Source organism: Filicampus tigris, chromosome 1 (assembly GCF_054856515.1).
Source record: "Filicampus tigris isolate MCC_2025a chromosome 1, RoL_Ftig_1.0, whole genome shotgun sequence".
Taxonomy (NCBI): Eukaryota; Metazoa; Chordata; class Actinopteri; order Syngnathiformes; family Syngnathidae; genus Filicampus; species Filicampus tigris.
Window position 1 is genome coordinate 16672763 of NC_141217.1, and position 19633 is coordinate 16692395.

A 19633-nucleotide genomic window follows, 5' to 3' on the forward strand; every position below is an offset into this window, starting at 1 on the left:
GAGTGCTGTAATTGAATGTGTGCCGAGGTTCTTCATCTTTGGGGATTATCTTTCCTTGGCTGCTGGTGATTAAGTATTCCCTCACTAGTGTTAATTAGGCTGCACTCCACCAAGCCACACTAACCTCTGTCTGACTGTGTGTGTGCGTACTATGCTGTGACCTTGTTATCCATCATATCACGGCACATGCTCTATCTTACGCCATCATGCATGAATGAAAGTACCATTATGAAAAAAGCTCAAAATTCTTAACCAATTGAAGACAATGAGAGACTATAGTGTGGCATTGTGTGTCCAGACTGACCTGACATTGTCGTGTTTCTGGATATAGATCTTATGAAACATCATGTCTTCCTTCTTGGCATTGATGTCAGCCTTCATCTCCATGGCAACATGCCTTGGCAGCACTGAGAGCAACAGACGTTCCTGGGAAACATGCAAAAAAAAAAAAAATGAAACAAAATGCAGATTGCATCACTCTCTAGCTGTCTATGACCTACAGTATGGATGCGTGTGTTCCATAATGAACACGGACTGAACATAGTGCTGTTTCATGGTCCTTGTAAATGCATCTTTTTGGTGGGTTCCATAAATAGAAGGCAAACAGGAGAAGTCTGATATCGCAGACTGTAGGCAAGTACCAGTGTCTTGAATTTGATGTGTGCAGCATTGGCGAGCCAGAGAATCGTCTGGCAACAGCGAGTGACATACGATTCTAATGGGACCTGAATCATAATAAATATAAAATACCGCGTTGTTGCTCTGTATTTGCCAGAGGTGGGAGACTCAAGTCATATGACTTGGACACAAGTCGACTCCACTCGCTGATTTTATGACTCGTGCCTTGCTTGGTAAAAACTTTTGACAGACTTGACATGTCTTTGACTTGGCATTCATGAGACCCGACTTGACTTGAACTCCATGACTTGACAAGTCATTGTGTTTTTTAACATAGTGTTCGTTATTTATTTTTTATTTTTTTTGTCTCGTGTCTCTCACTTATACACCTGGTGACCAGTAGGCTACACTATGAGACGAGGGCTGAGGCTGCCATGTTGAGCAAGTGTCACGGAGCACACTCCAAAGATGAATATGGATTCAAGGATTACATTTTTGATTAAATACGGAAAAAAAGTCAATAGCAACATGCAAGTTTCCAACTGAAAGGTAAAGGATAGAACATTTACAGTGTTTACTTTCAGACGCACGTAAACTATCTTGTGAACTGTTAAGCTAAGCTAGCTATGTTAGCTTGACAGTTTAGCTCACCAATAGCTGCTCATATATTATCTAAAGTTTATGTCGGTTATAGATTTAATTGAGAAGGCAATACAGCAACAACAAATGTGCTGGGGCATGTTTTATTGCGGTCTGCAATACAAGTTACAAACTAAACTCATGTGTAGTGCTGACCAGTCTGTAGTGTTACATTATTTAAGCTAGCTGTTATATTTTGATGCCAGAAAGAAATGGTGGACGTGAAATTGCAAACAAAGCTCAAAGTCTCAATTAAATGTATGACTAAGGATTTTTGTGTATGTTGGGATTACCTCTTAACTGAAAAACCAAGCAGTGTTGAACCAGAATAAGATGCTAAAGAAAGAAAAGAGCTCAAATTCTTGCCAGTGTTGTAATACTTAATACCTGTTGCTGATTTTCCCTCTGCAGATGTAGTCTGGCCTGGATGTATCCTCTAGTCTCCTGGAAGGCTTGTCTCTGAGAAACCTCAGCAGGGTAGTGGGTGCAGATTCCAATGATGTTGGTGCACAGGAAAATAAGGACATTTGCACTCACCTACAAAAAAAAGAAAAGGATCATGTTTGCAGAACAATGTGGAGGAGAGCAGTTGCATTCAGGACATCGATTTTTTTGTAAGCTATTTCTGGGGAATTCCGAAGATTTACAGCAGAAGCAACTGTGGCAATTTACCAATATTGTGTTGCCACTAATTAAATTTTGCACAAACAGGGCACACAACACTGGTGACACATTAACCATGCTTTAAGTTTTTATCTTGTGTTTACTGCGATTGTAAATTCTAATTCAATTCCGTTCCCAACATCTTTTCAATATTATTAACATATTATTTTATATTTATTATTTGCTTTGTTTGACCCTCCTGTCTGCTGCCAGGTTATAAAGGTTAAATTTTTTTTTTTTTTTTTTAAATCCCTGTGAGTAGTACTTTAGATGCTGCAACGGGATGGGGGGAAAAAGTCTTTCCTTTTAACCTTCATTCATATCTGCAGTCTTTCTAAAAATAGCTGTAAAAACTATGAGAATTTGTGTAAACAAAGATGTATTCAACTTTTTTGAATTAGTTAATTACATGAACAACAGATGAGCCTGTCAAAAACAAACAGTGAAAATGAAGCAATATAACAAGAACGAGATAGATATTTGTCACGTGTGATATTACGTGACCTAGTGTTCAAGTTTCCACTGTATCGTGGGAATTGCTGTTGACCCGCCACTTCCTTTAAAGAGCTTCATGTTTGCAGAGTAAACGTGACACTCCTCACCCAACAGGCTACAGTAGGACACTGATAAAGAGGGGGGTGGCGGCGGGGGGTGAGAGGGGGGCTTGGGGGTGGACGGCAAGGAAGCAAGCTGGGGAAAATACATCCTGTATCAGACATTAATAAGAAGACCTGCCACACTGGACTGGATCATGTCAACTGAAAGTGAAAGTGGAAACAGACCCAGGAATCTGCTATCCTGCCCAGCATGTGAGCTCAACTTCTCTCTGCGTTAAAAATAAACACTAATGGTATGTGAGAGAGTTTCACACTGACATCTTCTGGGTAGAGATGGAAATACACTAAGGCCAAGAGTGCAACACAGAAGCACAAATAAAGAACAAAACACATGTGAGATGAAAACAGATCATAAATGCTTCTAGAATAATTTAGATTCTTGATCACCAAGCAATCTCAAAAAATATTTGTCTCTCAAATAGAATAATGTAAAGGACTAAGTGTTCATCAAAAATGAGACACAGGTTTTATTCCTAAAATTCTATTATTGTAAGCCACAGTTTAATTAAACATACACCCCACTTAAATTTTGGGGTATTTCTATTTTATTGGTTTTCGTTTCATTTATCTGAATTTAAACATAAAATGTCTGCAGTTAAATGAATCACTTCAAATGTATTGTCCATATAAGTTAAATAAAAATGTAGAAATAAATGTGTGAAAACAGTTAAATATTAAAATGTATACAAATTGTACTGCACTTAAAAGTTAAATACAAATGAACTGTACATAAAAAAGTACTATACCGCCTACTATTACTATATGCATTGCTAATAGCTTTATTCACATGTGTTTGATTGTATTTCATGCATTATTCTTATTATTATTATCATTATATATATTTTTTTTTGTATGTTTTCAGTGTTGTGAATTACATTTATAAGCAACACTAGTGAGGATAAACGGTACAGAAAATGGATGATGGATAATATGTTTGACAATAATTACCAAAACATCCATAGCAAAAAAAAAAAAAAACATGGTCAATTCAAAAGACCACAAATTCAAATATTTGTGGTCTTAAATTTTAAGAAAATTCAAAATTTTGTGGAACAAACATTCTAGCAGAAAAGGATGGCATTTCAATACCAACTTAAGAAAAGGAATCACAAGGGAAACTGTAGAAAAAAGGTGACCCAAGATAACAGGTGAGTGGAGAAGGAGGAGGGGCCAAAAACAGAACATAAATGATGAAGCTGAAGACAGATATCAAGTGGCAATAAGCAGGATGAGGAAGGAAAAAGACCCAAAAAAAGAAGCGTGTGAGTGAGTGATATCTGCAGCGGACAGATTTAGGCCGCGGTGACATGAGGCAGATGGCCCCGGGCGCTCACTTCTGTTTACATTTCAGTCACTATTCAAGCAAAAACCAGCCAGAAGACCAAAAGTGTTGCATGGTGTTTGTATGCAGGTACAGCTAAGTTGGTCTAAAAGTGCACAGGTAAAGCCTTAAAAAAAAGGTTTTCCTTCCCATAAGCTCAGCGCTATTTGATGCAATGAGATTCACACCACATGCTTATCATACCCCATGTGCCTGAGTGCACAAGCTGCTGCTAATTGCTTGCTTTTCTCAAGAGGGTAAGGGCTTGTGGCTTTGCAGAGTACACAGGAAGCTCCTGTGTTTACGCAACAGCGCTCCACCTCTTCAGGAGCTTAGCAGCATTTACCTGCTACTTGTCTCCGCTACCGCTGCAGGACCTGTGCACCTGCTCATGACCTCCATGCTCATTTGTAGCCACACATCACTTTGGGCCAATGCCATTTTAATCACGCCACCTACCCATTATCATCTTCATGCATACGGTCATCAAGCATCGTTTTAGCTCTCTAAAAGGGTTATGTTTATTTTACAGGGTGAAAATAAACCAGGAATTATAGGACATAGGACATAATTCCCTGTCGCGAAAGCAGACGTTATTTCCACTGGGTACAGCCGGCCAGCCAGCTGACTAGTCAGGACAGGACCGCATCCTAATCCCTGCATATCAAAATGGCATTATGTAAGAGCTGTTCTCATCTAGACAGGTCAGGCACCATAGAAGAAATATAGATTAAAATGCATTTTTTTCCCACAAAAAGCCTCCATCCGCTTAGGCAAGATACGCAGGCTTAATCAATAAATGATCAACTCACAAATAAGGCCGAAAATAAACATCTAAATACTGAGTCACGTTCTCTTCCAACAGGCATCCTTCAATTGCTTGCGTACGGCGACATGTAGGGGGCGGGGGCTTATAGGTTTACCACCCATGTGGCTCTTTTCCATTGATGCCCAAAATTCGCGGTTGCAAACCCGAATATATGCCCCTTCTAATTTACCTCCCATGCGCACACTTTTACTGCCATGAAAATATTTTAATTCCTTTTTTACATGTCGTCACAGGAATTTCCGAGCTGCTCTTGAACGCAGCCCTCACTATGGCCACAAAGAGCAGGTGTTTGAACTTACAGTACAGAATGAAGCTGGTCATGGTGGCAGAGCTGCTCTGATGTTCAACAAACAAGCCCCGTAAATTGAGTCAAAGTGTTACATGTTGATAATGTGTGCAAATCTGTTGGTAACGCAAAGGGATCACGTGAAGTTAGTCGTTCATTATTGTGAAAAGCCCATCGACGGGGACGTCAAACTCCGTGCTCCAGCCCTTTCAGATCAAAAGTTAAGAGCAATCTAATACACTATGGGCCGTATCCACAAAGCATGAACTGAAGCCACTGACAGCACCTTTGATTGCAAATCATTCGCACCTGCAGTTTGCGCCGTTTTAACTAGACACAATCAGGATTTTTGGGGTCAATCCGCGATCAGCGAGTTTGTAAAAAAAAAAAAATGCTCGATCACCGATTTGATCAGAAGATGTATCAATATATCTATTTCAACAACTTGTATCAACTCTACAATCAACCCCCGCCAGAGCAAAAATGTATTAGAAAAAAATTTAATTGAAACCCCCCAAAAACGCGGAAAATTTTTAAATATAATATGTAATGGTTACATGTTTTCAACACCTTCTCTGACAATGATGGGGGGAAAAAATGCATGAACATTGCCAGTCATTCAGGGGGCGGCCTTTAATTTGCTAAAACTATTTCTAATTTGCTAAAACTATTTCTATCTTCGTTCTACAACTGTGAACAAATCCAGACACTTACGTAGCCGCTACTCCAAGTAAGCTACGCCTGCTCCTTTTTTGCTCGTATTGGAAGCTGGCTGTTTTGTACAAGTCCGGGTGCCCACACATCGCAAAGATTATTTTGTCCTACATCGTTTGTCCACTTTTTTACCTGGCCTGTATGCGACGTAGTTAAACACATTCAAACCATACAAACAAATATAATTAGAAATGGATTCATAATTGTCTCAAGTTACTTTTCAGAGAAGGTAACGGCCGTCGCGACTCACCCGTTTTCTGGGTTTGGTCATGTGACGTTCGCAAGCTGAGCCCTTACGCACTGTGGTGTCATTTTCAGTCGGCAGCAAAATGTCCGCCCCCTAAAATGCATAAAAATGGGTGGATTTTGTTGCGTAATACACATCCCACAAACGCAATATTAGTCTGAATACCATGTTTGGACTAGTGTGGGCGCGTAAAGCATATTATTGTTAAGACTTTTTTTTACTTGACTTCTCCTTTAAGTCTGGGGAAAAAGTTGCCGCTTACAGTCTGAAATTACGGTACATTACGTTTTCTGATGAAAAGAAATAAACAATTCAGGAAGCCATCGGTATATCTTAATATAGCGCCAATCGGGAAAATGTACGTTACAAACTTTCGTTTTTTTATTTCTGATGGAGGGCCTCGATGCGCCCCCCCCATCACCCCCCCCCCCCCCCCCCCCCCACACACACACACACACAGTAGGTGCCCCACTTAACGGTGCTTGGCAATAAATAAATAAAAAATTACCACTGATGCTGATCAGAGGAAGGAAGGTTAAGAAATTGAATGCCTTGCTGTTCAAACACATCTCATTTTGGTGGAAGTCTTTATAAAACAAAACATTCATTTGACAGTAAAGTGAATGAAGCTGCAGGATGTGCACTTTGCATCGAGGAAAATATTTCCTTTTGTTGCATCTGCAAGGATAAATCAGTCACATGGTTTATATTAAGAGACCTGCTTTACGTCTTCTGTGATGTCAGTTTCGAAGCTGTGTTCATATAGCAGAGTCATTAAAGGCTTGTCCTGCATGAGCTATGATACTGATTTGAAGTGCAATTCTCAATCGCTCCCCCATGCGTATTTTTCACATTCCTATGCGAGGCTCCGCATAGTGTTGGTCCGAGACTCACACCCATGAAAACTGTGAATTACCATTGAGGCCGCACAGCTTTCACTTAGCAACTATCACCCACATTCCACAGCTTTCCTCTAAAGACCTGCAGCACCCCCACCTGGTTTCAGGGCTGGTGCAGCAGAGACCATCCAAGGAGAATAGGGCAGTGATGACTTGTATGGGCTCATTAGAGCAGCATTCCACAATGGGAACATACTGCATGCTTATAACGTTCAGACTGATTGACCACTTGGCTACAAACAAATATTTCTCGTGATGTTAGAATAGCCAACCAGTCATTGGTATATTAAAGAGGAAGCTTGTAATGAGAATTCTGTCTTCCCCTTTGTTTGATTGCAAATAGGGTCGTCCGCTGCCACTTTTTTTTAGACCAGTCTGAGTATTCACTCACAGTTACTGAGTAAGCGATACCTCTGGTACTTTTGCTATCCAAAATTTCATTTAACACGATGACCCCCCCACAAAAAAAGAACAATGACAATTTCTGACGCAGACGATGATTCGCCGATGTGTCAAAGTGCCGCTGTACAGCGCCAAATACTGGCGAGGAGGACTTACTCACTGTCAGATTTTTTTTTTTTTTTTGCCTGAAGTATCCGTCGTAGGTATCACCAGCCCCCATGAAATTGAGTATATCTTAAAATAAGGCCGGTAACAGTCCAATATGATATCTGGTGTCGGTACTCGCCCAGCCCAAACCACAAATAGCATTTTAAGCTAATTCAACATTATCTTAAAATCCACTTTAGGCTGGATTTACTCTGCATGCTATAAGTGAGGGAATTCCAATTTTTGATGCGTTCTGATTGGAATCAGGCCTTTTTCCAAATATAGCTATAAATCCAATACTTGTTGAATATCTGCCAATGCAAGTGCAAAGTAAACGCACAAGTACGCCGTCAATGCGACATCATCGGACATTTACGTGGTGTGCTGTTCATTAAATAAGAAAAAATATTGCCAACAGTAGCCAGCGGAGTAATGTGGATGTACCCTAATTTCTTTGAGTGGGCACTGAAAAGTGTTGACTGACATTTTCCTGTCTGCAGGAATTGCTTCAAACATGTCCTGTTATTTAAAGAAAACAAGCAATATGACAACGCTTCTCCTGTGTTTGTATTCTAATATAGCTTGCTAGACACGCAGCAGTCGAGCAACTCGAAAAGGTAACACCAGCTAACAACTAGCTTCTATTGGTTTTGAACACACCTGCCACACCACTTAAGATTAAAACGGAAGTCAGCTTTTGTGGAACGTGAGAAATCCACCCGTTTTTAACCATCTCAGGGGGCGGCCATTTTCTCACTTCTGTCGACTGAAAATGACATCACAGTTACTCAGGACTGAGGTAACGACCAATCACAGCTCACCTTTTGTTTTCTGAAGCTGAGCAATGATTAACTCGAACAGTATGTGTGAAAATTCAGTACTTCTGAAATCAGATTCTGTAGCGTATGCCACACTCTGGTGAACTAGCAACCATGTTTTTGTCAAGTACAAAAGGCAGAGGCTTGATAAACTGTAGCTTCATTCTACGCCTTTTCGATTGGCCTGTTTTCTTGAGAGACTCTCTATTGACTGTTCTGTTGTCTTTTATTGAAGCTGATTGAATAAAACAAAGACCAATAAGTAACCAATAATCAACTATTATCGACGCCGCTGATGAAAGTGTCTAAATTACCTCAGTGTAAAAAGCGTAGTCAAAGCCACCATAGGTAACACGCCACAACAATTGACACAATAATGGGGATTGATTCTCTGCACGTGACTGCATGGAACTGCGAGGAGAAAAACATATAGATGTCGAAAGGCATTCAAAGTGTAAAAGCAGTGATGACTCCAATGAATCTCCAATCTTGTTTTTTTAGTGTATGCAGAAATGTTTAATATTGTTTAAGGTTATATGTAAGCTCCTCAAAAAAACTCCAAAAAGGGAGCAAAGTGAAGCGAAGCTAGTACCATGGTGGTGAAAAATCAGCATTGGCAAATGGTTGCTGGACTTTGAACTTACAGTGCCTCTCAAACTGTGTTATAGTCTTGCTACAACAGAGCAGCAGAGAGCTGAATGAATTCAGCCCTGCTTGATTTCAGCTGGGACCTGTCACAGACTGCTCGGAAACATAATTCATGCCGATCTGTCAAAATGTGTGAAGAGAAGTGATTTGTGACTTTGTTACCGGCCCCATTAACTGATAGCTTTGAGAAGCATCTGGAACTCTTTTGAACACCTGTGTTGGATCAGGCTACTTGGAACACAACGTAGTAGGCCAAACAATGACAGCGCTCCAACCGGGGTTGAGCAGGTTGCACATTATCTTTGCTTGAGAGGTTACTTAATTCAATATCCTTTCATTTCATTCATTGGATTCCCCACCTCCTCCCATGCACACTTGTGCTCAATGTCACATGATCCTTTGTGAGCGAGAGTGTGCATCTGCTGATTTTGTGTACTCAGCCCTCGTGTCTACGCACGGCGCTCACTGGCCTTATCACAAATGAGCAGAACCCACACTCGATAACGAGTCAAGCCCCGCCTTCACACTGACTCGGCGGCCACAGGCGGTCGGGTCTGCGCATGCTGCAGCCGCTAAGAGTTTTCAAAAACAAACAGGAACGACTCATAAATCCACAAGTTATGTTCTTCAGTTTAAAACAAATCAGAGGTTCCAAATAAAGTATTTAGTTGTAATTTTTCTTTGCATATTTGCATGTTTTGAAAACAGCTACATTCTTACTAAAAATAAAGCTTTGCTTGTTTTTTGTTTTTTTTAAACAAATAATAGTTTTATATTCACTTCACACTCCTTTTTTCCTTCCTTTCCTTCCTTGGGGCATGGCAAAGGTCTCTAAACATTCGTAAAAATGTTTGAGAATACTTTGGTGAGTAAACAGCGCACTTATATACAGTAAAACAAAATGTATTTACAAAGTAAATAGACACAGCATTTTGTTTCCCTTAATAAAGTGGATGTGTTGATTAATTCACCCTTATACACAGATACGGGGACTGTGATATTTTGTTTTTTTTATAACAATAGATACAATAATTACTAATGGTTTAGAAAAATATACTTGTCTATTGTTATGTATGCATTGTTTGTATACAGTGTAGTCCAAAAGTATTAGGTCATAATTGGATTTTTTTTGTTTTACCAATGTAACAATGACAAATTATGATAAGAATATCACTTAGTAGAGCACATACAGTAGAGCAGACCTAGGCCAAGTACGGCAAGGGTCCACATCCAGCCCGCTCTGGCCGAACCTAAACGGTGACCATGAAGTTAAAGTAAAATGTGAAAAATATTTTGAAATAATTTATTTTGAAAGTAGTGCTTTTTAGGTGCACACCGTGGACGCGAGTACAAGCGAGGGAGTGAGCAGGAGCTTCGACTAGCGGCTTTTTCACTATATTTAGTCACATTTCCTCTCGAGCAACTATTTGAAAAAAAAAAGAGACTGGCAAAAATGTCAACAAAGGGCCGAATGTTAGCAACATTCTTATTTCCTGCATGGTGGAGGGAAGAGGGCCGAGAAGATTTGGCCTGACAATACTGTACGCAAATCTACAGTTTCATATACTGTACGTATTGGGTGAGGTATAAGTCATCACTGTCAATAATAATATACTTCCCCACTCAAATACTGTATTTGGTCCTGACTAGGAACGGCGAATATGAGTTTGTGGTTGGTGCACAAAATGAATGCTGTAATTGAAAAAATGTAAAGGCATCATTTTAATGAGCGCTTATAATTTTGTGGCCTCTGAGTTGGCCTCAGACCTTTACACACTACTGTACATAATAATAGTTTCTGGGGAGACAATACGGTAATGAATTATAAATTTAACAAAAACGCATTCAAAAAAACTGCAAAGTCTTGTTGCTTTTCATATGAGAATCTTTCTTCCTCAGTTATGCTTCTGTATATTTGAGCGGGGACATGCTGGGGGTCCTGGTGGTGGCAAACTCCTCACCACACATTTCCCTTGGCAATCATGCAGGTGTGACTTCTGTGGAGAGAGTGTGACTATTAAAGTGTTCCGTCACTGGACTTGCCAATGTGCTTTCATTTAAAGAACCGCAAAATATACAGGATGAGGGTTGAAATTGAGAACCTAAAAGTCTTTTGGCATGCCCTAACTCGGCCTCTGTAATATTCGATCACGTTATGATGTAGTCACTATTCAGAATTCAAATACTTCACTTTAGTACACAAACCACCACCATAGTTATGTTTGACGGCATGTATGCCAAGTGTGATGGATTCCTAGTGTGATCATTATCCATTAAGCAATAAGCTCCTGAAAACAACATTTCAAGTCAAGCAACTGTTGTATTTCGGCGGTTTGGACAGCATTGAGGCGAAAAGACGAGCCTACCGAAGAGAAGCTCCGACTAACGAGACCACAGCCGTTGTGTTGTTCTCTCTTCCTTGACACCTGACAGCCCCCACTCATATGACCCATGTTTAATTATGGACCGTCTCATTACGACAGCAGTGGGGGTGGCGAAGCAGCGGACAAGCTCACAGCCCTCACTCTTTGGCCTTCGGTATTCGAAGCGAAAAGCGGGGAATACATTTTCAAAACATATTTTAGTCATTCATTTGTTTTTTTATTTTTTGCCCGGGGTGATTGAGCTGACAATTAGCAAAGTGTACACCAGTAGAATGAACTGGGTCTCGGCAGCTTGAGTCATACCTGTTTCCATGGCAACCGCTGGACCAACTGAGCACAAGCGCAGGGGGAGACACTTAGCAATGCTGCTTATTCCCCGTCATTGTCAGAAGTGATGCTGAACTGGTACTTCATTTCCAGACTTCTTATTGGCTCAATGACGAGCAGCCGTGGTATGTGGGGCTAAAGGCCCTGCGACTGGCTGGCGACCAGTTCAGGGTGTAGTCTGCCTGAACTGGTGTAGTCTGACAGTATATACGGACAGTAAATGTGACGGGTCTCCTAGTTAAAATGCTGTTGCCATATTAAGCGCACAAATTATTTATCAAGCGGCCGGTGGAGGAACTGCGTGGGGAGAATGTCGGATTCTCCAGCGATCGCCGAGTCCTCCCGCCCTCCTCGGCGCATGGCACCTTATTGTATAGCTGCAGCTTTGCACAGGTGATCGCCGATTGACACTCGCTCCGCTGGGATGTACGGCTCCCATCGATGCACACGGGAGCATTTCAACCCCACTCGCGTCTGTGAGACTGAGCTGAGAACGGCTGATTGGCATTGACGCAGTCTTAACATTAGTGATGGAAAGCCATTTGATCCTGTTGATTTTAAAATCAAGCAAACAAGCTTGCGCAGAGTTTTATGCAACCGTGTTTTGTATTTGCGCTTTGGTGTGGTTTGGCGATGACAATGACAATACTATTCTTCTAACAGTAAGAGTCTGTGATCATTAAATTGAATCACTAAATCCAGGGCACAGCCGATTAGTCCAGTATTTTATCATGGGATTTGGAATGTATCTTTTCACAACCGTCATTGTATGTTTAATGTTTTAAATTGTTCAAGTTCCCTTACCGTTCAAAAAATGCGCACAGAGGGTCAGTTTGGTCGCGTTTCTCTTCATGTTCCTCTCTGCTTTTAACGATATGTAGCTTGCTCAATCCGCCGTCCTTGTTTACAGAGGCCCCACCACGTGTCGTGACTTATTCATCCAATCGCATTCAGATACCTGCGTGGCCTTGCAGACATTCGGACCCTCGAATCTTCTAACAACCCTCACTTGGCTTCATTTCGGCGTGTAGAAAGACACTGTATCTTGTCTGTCTTTTCACTGTTACAGGAAATTGAACACCTCTTGAGATGTACACAAAATTTGCTCACGGCTAATGTGAACGCTTTTTGTACAGCTCAAGAGGTAGCCATTTTGCCACTTGCTGTCGGCACAAAATGACATCACAGCTGCTCAGAGCTCAGCTAACGACCAATCGTGGCCCAAGAATATGTTCTATGCAAGCCCACTAGTTGAAACAAGGAATTCCGATAAATATTGTGTGTGTGGAATAAGAGTTAATCCACCCGTTTGTAGCCATCTCCGGGGGCGGCCATTTTAAAAATGACATCACAGTTGCTCAGGGCTTAGGTAAGGACCAATCATGGCTCAGTTTCAGAAAACAGGTCAGCCGTATTTGGTCGTTACCTGAGCCCTGAGCAACTGTGATGTCATTTTCAGTCGGCAGAAAGTGACAAAATGGCCGCCCCGTGAGATGGCTACAAACGGGTGGATTTTACTTCTTAATATATTAATATTCCACAAACACAATAGTAATCAGAATGCCTTGTTTAGACTAGAGGGCCTGCATAGAAGAATTTCTCGCAAAGAAAATTCTTCCTCCTTTTTAGTATACATTACACATGTACTGACATGTACTATATCAGATTTTTTCACAGACTAATCTTCAGTAGACAACTGTAAAACAGCCTTTCAAATCAGACTCATTTTTAGGGACTAGCCCATGTGTGTAACGAAAACCGGGGACAGAGTGATTTTCCCGTTGCTCTGACAAAAGCTCTGATAAAACCATGTGACCAAACAGCTCGCAGAAATGCCAATGGCTTTTTTTCTTTTATTTGTTTGCTTGCTTGTAGCAAACTTCTCAAAGCCCTTTCATCACCAGCAGCCCCACGACAAAGCTTCCATTGTTTTTTTCACTATCAAGCGAATAACAGAATGCAGGAAATGAGTATGCCTGAAATAAAACACGCACTAAGAATTTGACTGACTAATGCAAATAAGCTTTCCCATTTAAAAAAATACTTTTCCTCGTTGAATGTAGCAAACCGCAACATTGTTAATCGCAGCACTATCTCTGTCAAACGGGTCCCATCCACTATTCTTGAGATAAAAATTTTAAAATGGAATCACGTCCAAGCTTTCAAGCCTCCGATCGTCCCTTAAAACGATACAGTAAATACACGTTTGCCTTGTGTGTGCCTTGCTTTGCGAGCTTGCCAAACCATAGTTCTTGGTCGAAAACGGTGTACCTCAGGGATTCATTTCTAATTTAAATGTTATTGTGTGGACTAGTGATTTTCACATCACTTACCCCTCCCTCCAACGGCATTACCCTTTTTCAGATTAGGTCCAACCAAATACTCAAATTCTCGACAAGAATCGTAATCCGTTAAATCATATCGCTACACAAATAAATAGCCATGTTGTTCTTCAAGTGTGTGCGTGTGAGCGGCGGGTTGGGTGTGGAAGGACTGCACAACATCGGCTAATTTGTTTCAGCTGTGAGCTCTGAGGGTCCGAAAAACGAGCAGAAAGAGGAACTTGATTTTACAAGTAGGTTTTGAAAAAGCCTCCCATGTTTCACAAAGTGGTTCAAACTCCACAACAAGTGTGGCGTGTGCATAAAACAACAAAACAGTCAAAGGCACACACCAAGTAACCAAAGCCGATAGCAATACAGCTCACCAGCAGATGGCTGAGACTGTTTACGGGAATTTAGAAAGTTCCGTTTCAAGGGGCAACCGTGTCTCAGCAGTCATCAATCGGAAAATCCTGTCACATTATCTCCAACAGCCAGTTCACACTTCTAGGACATACTGTCACTGTGATCATTACAGGTTTTTTGATCCGCGCATATTTTTCACTCGATGCAATTACGCCTTATTCATGAGACAAGTCGAATGGATTTTGATGAAATTCTTAAAGTGGAAGTCAACTCAAATATATATTTTTTCAAGAATATGTTCTATGCAAGCCCACTAGTTGAAACAAGGCATTCTGACAAATATTGCGTTTGTGGAATAAGAGTTAATCCACACGTTTTTAGCCATCTCTGGGGGCGGCCGTTTTGTCAATTCTGTCGACTGAAAATGACATCACAACTGCTCACAACGACCAATCACTGCTCAGAATCAGAAAACAGGTCAGCCGTGCATTTAGCTGCTTAACTTCTGTTCCAAAAAAGCAAAATTCATCAGAATGCCGTGTTCCAACTAGTTTGCCAGCTGGGAACATATTCTTGAAAAAAATATATTTGGGTTGAAGCAAGACTAACGGAACATATTTTGGTTGTAATCCAGACTAAACTTTTTGTCAAACGATCCAACCGATTTTCGTCCATGCCCGGGAGCCGCCGTGAGAAGAACTTTGCATCTGCGTCGCCGCGCTCTGAACCACAAGCGTCATTACCAAGGCTCGCCTTCGCAGATATCCTTTTGTTTTAATCGACCGAAAGCAAAAAATTGAAAAATGAGGATCCACGCTGAGTGTATCTGGAAGCATGGCCACTGACAGAAACCCAGCGGGGTTAATGAGTGTGTGGAGAAAGAGGAAATACACACGAGTGAGAAGCCGTGATAAATGACACCGTAAAACTGCGCCTCATAGTACACAGGCGACCTTCGGGATACACGCGGCCTCGCTGAGCCGCAGTTATCTCACAGCGTTCGTTCTCTTAACGAAGGCAAACATCGTTGAAGCGGGTGATGGATTGCACTTCCGTATACTGTTTGCAGGATGCGTACGCTCTATTTGCAGAGTTCCCATGAATGCCTTTCACACGGCTTCCCCCCGTTCACATTTGACTTTGACATTCATTTCTTTTTCATCTCTAAAAGCAGGGATGGGCCAGTACCGATACCGGGTATCGGTATCCGCCTGATATCGGCCTAGTTTCGATGTATCGGGATTCTCACGAGAGCAAACGATACCGGTCACCGATACCGAGGTGTCCTCCTGTGGCCGTTTTACTATCAGGAACTAAATGACATGCAAGGCAGACAAAACGTTTTGTAATTTAATGGCCAATGTCCATTAAGAAGACATTTCTGTAAGTATGTTTTGTAGGTTTCTATTAATGCTTAGAGTACATTTTTAGTGTGCTGCTGCCAACATTATATGTTTATTTGCAAAGTCATTTTGGGCGGTATGACTGTCTCTATGAAGTTATTTCATGCATATACTTATTTTCCACATTTAAATGCTTTCATCAACTGAGAAAAATAGAATGTTATTATTCAGTGCACGGGAGGGGTTTGGTGGTCGATAAACGGCAGATGTGAGGATTTAAGGCTGCTAGTCAGCTAGCGTTAGCGGTTGCTTTTTAAGATGGGTGTGCATAACATTTCTTTTTTTTCCCTCTCCCTCTGAATGCAGTCCAGGCAACATAGCGCTTTTACTTACTCGTGTCCACTATACAGAGTTTATATTTCATCCTTGATCCATTTGATACTTTTCTTATTTTGAACAGTTAAAAAATATATATACTGTATTAATCAATATCAGCTGATATTAAATTCTTATATTGCGATATATTTTTCATCAGTATCGCCCAGCTCTAATTTCCAACTTCATAGTGTCATGCTTAACAGTTAACGTTTAAACCTGTATTATTTTGCACTTCAATTTATTTTGAACAAAGACTAAAACTCGGAGCGTTTTATTTTGCACTTTTGTTAATTTATTATCAATGAATCCTAAATTCAGAGTTTAGTGTTTTATTTCAGGAAAAAATGAATAGTATTTCATTAAAATGATCCGTCATTGGTGTAAAAGAAATTTTATGTATCAAAAGCACTGGTGGTATTGGTGATGGTCAAGAATGGAGTATACTTGTTCTGGTACTGGTGTGAAAAAATGGTATCAAACATCCCATTATAAAAGGCAGATCATCAGATCAGAATGCGAGTGGCCACCATACCGTAACCCCCCGCTACCCCACTGCTCTCGTCCTCACCACCATGGCCCTTCCCTTTGGGGGAATGCACAAAGCATCTCTTGTGTGTGGACACAGAGACCCGAGTGACCCTGCTTAATATCATAGTACTCTCCCACTGGCAAGCACAGAGCCGTCCAGCCGAGGCAGCTTCACTCGGCCCGCTGACCTTCAGCGAGCCCCCAGGCCCTTGGCATGACGCACAAACAACACGCTGTCCGAACAGAGCCACTCAGTACACGTCAGTTGGTGGATGTGACGTGGTCACAAACATGGGAGACGTTTTACCGTAATGTCTGTTCACACAATACTAGCCCATCCTCAATGCTGACGTGACATTTTAAAAAGACTTATACATAATGTCGGGTTCTGTGCATCTATGTGCATAAAAAAAACAAAAAAAACATGACTCGATCTTGGGATGCAACTCACGATTATTCTAATAATTAATTATTGGTGATTATTTTGTCAATTAATCAAAAGAGGCAGATAAAATCTGAAATTGGTGATTTGGGTGGAACCGACCCATGTTTACTCCTCATTAGGGATGTAACCGGTAAGCCCCGGTTCGATTTTCGGTTCCCGATTTTCGATTCAATTCGATTTTTTAAAAATCACTACCATGCTTGTCTCTGTGCGCTAGTGTGGTGCTGCAGCCATCCACAAACGCAATACGCAACGATGTTTGGCATAAGTGAATGATTTGATCGACACATTCAAAATATGGCATGCATCCGGAATGGAAAAAAAATGTAAAACATTTTTCAGGATTCTAAATGAGTATATTATAATGATTTAGGTATGTTGTCTTTTGTTAGGTGTTGCTGTATAGGGCTTGTGAGTGCTGAGATGTCCAAGTTCAATTTGCCTCGATTCAAATTGATTATTCAATTAATCGGTTAGAATCGATTTTCAATCGATTTTCGATTCATCGTTACATCCCTACTGCTCATCATTAAAAAAATGGATTAAGGTAGAAACAAACTTTTCATTTAATGAAAGAAGAGAGTCTGTGAGCCTTGAAAGATCAGTCAGAATGCTCAGAATGCTGGCAGGTTCTATTTTTTTGAAAATGACTGGCACTGAAAGAGTTAAGAACAATGGAGGAGCTTTCCAAATCCACCACTATCAGGTTCTTTTCCCCCCCGTTTAGCTTGCGCCGACCGTGAGGAGCAAAGCGAGCGGCGTAACCAGCCAGATGTCAAGCTTTCTTACCTGTTTCCAAAGGAATTTGTCCTCCTGGTTGATCTGCCAGGTGGTGACCACGTGAATGATGGACAGGACCGCTCCGCTAAGCACCGCCGCCCTCATCCTCACAGGCAAGAGGGTGTAGATGATGTAAATGAAAAACACGGACCACCAGATGCCCTCTGAAGCGCTGCGGGGTGCCACCATGAGCACGCCAAAGACTTGGACTGACACCAAGACGCCGATGACCAGGTAACTGACCATCCACATGTAGTCCTGATGGAAGCCGTTGCGGTTGCACACCACCATAAGAGCCATGAAAAGCGCCATTGCCACCGACAAGGCGGACGAATAGGCCACGTGGGGGGGTGCGTGGACACAGTGGAAGGTCAGCATGATGCCGCACACAATCACGAGGACCCCCATCAGCATGGTCAAAGAGCTCTGGTTGAGCCTGAAGAAGTATCGCTGGTATAGGCGTTCCAGTTTGCGGGACTGGAACTTTTTCGATTGGAATACCCGCACCACCCTGAGCCAACAGTCGGCAGCCGTCACCGCGCCAGCTGCGCCGTTGGCGCTGTCGTCCCCCAGGTCGCCACCTCCTCCGTTGCACCCGCCTTTCCTGCCCTTCAGCTCGCCGTCCTCAAAGTCCAAGTCCACCGATTTCAGCCCCACCCCTTCCCTATGGGGCCCGGCTCTTTTCCCATAGTGGTCTTCCTGCCATCCGCAACGGGCTCCAAAGTTGCCCCCGCCTCCAATGGCCCCCGCCATCCCTCCACGATGGTTCTGGCGGAGGGGGGCGCCGGAGGGAGGCTCCATGGCATCTGGATCCCGCAGGCAGCTCATGTAACGTGGGTTGCAGAGAGATGAGCCTCCCCTCCGTTTGGACTTCTTGCCATTGCGCTCCCCCCACGCAGTCTTACGGTCATCCACTCTGGCGACTAGGAAACCACTGAACCAGGACATTCTGTGTGCACGCAGCGGCACAAACAGGTCAGAGACAATAAATAGGTACGATTCAAGATCATCCCGGACTGCGTTGGCGTCTTACCTGTTGGGGTTCTGGTACATGTCCCCGCCCTTTCCCTCGCAGCCGGCCCACTCATTTATACGAAGTTTCGAAGGAGTGAGTGGGTTGTCGGAGCCGCGCTGCAGGGCTGCACACTTGGACTGACTGGATGGGGGTGAAAATGTGTGCCACAAAAGCTCCGGGTGGCTGCGCCGGACACGGTGATCAAAGCACAAAGGTTTACGGGAGGACAGTTCTCTGGCGTCAGGCCTATCGCCACGCTTTTCTTTGGGTCTAAATATAAGCAGACAGAGAGCAAGGGTTAGATAGACATTGAAGATTTGTGATTACATACGAGCAACAAATCCATTTTGGAGCTGAGGAGATGAGGCGTTGGCAGCCCGGTGGACTAGTGGGAAGCACTTCTGTTAGTTTATAGATTAGTTTATTATGACCACCGATTTTTGCCGGGATTGGTACCGGCCCGGCCTACGAAGAGCCAAAATTTGATTGACGCGGTTGAAATGCAATGGGAAAAAATAATAACAAATAAACCAGAAAAATTCTCCCAAAAACGCTGATAAAAAATCAATACACGGACAATGAAGGGGTGTATGGCGTTGGAGTGAAACCAGCCCCCCCCCCAAAAAAATCTTTTGTAAATATTGACAAAAAAATGTTTTCAAAATCTGTTTGTATATTCTGAGAAATTTTGGATTATTGACGATGCCAGCACAAAAAAGTCCCTGGTGCGAACGAGATTGTGTTTGCTGTAATGTTTTTATCTTGCGGATCCGATCGATGACGCCATTGATCCATCAGCAAATTATGACATTACCGAGCGGAAAGTGGAAAGCCTAAAAACAACTGTAGAAACGTTATAAACGCCTACCAAGGCTTGGCGATGATATGATCGAGAATC

The 19633-nt window shown here is 42.1% G+C and overlaps 1 protein-coding gene across 1 annotated transcript in view; it reads right to left on the bottom strand.

Annotated features, from left to right (window-relative positions):
* Nucleotides 1-19633, bottom strand: part of LOC147153015 (adenylate cyclase type 6-like) — a 38080-nt gene that overhangs the window by 13242 nt on the left and 5205 nt on the right. Inside the window, exons 2-5 of the mRNA XM_086016975.1 lie at nt 18754-19005; nt 17730-18669; nt 1645-1794; nt 305-426 (exon numbers count right to left, since the gene is read on the bottom strand). Of these exons, the coding sequence (XP_085873101.1) occupies nt 305-426; nt 1645-1794; nt 17730-18669; nt 18754-18773 (1232 nt within the window). The 5' untranslated portion in view covers nt 18774-19005. The remainder of the gene's footprint in view (nt 1-304; nt 427-1644; nt 1795-17729; nt 18670-18753; nt 19006-19633) is intronic.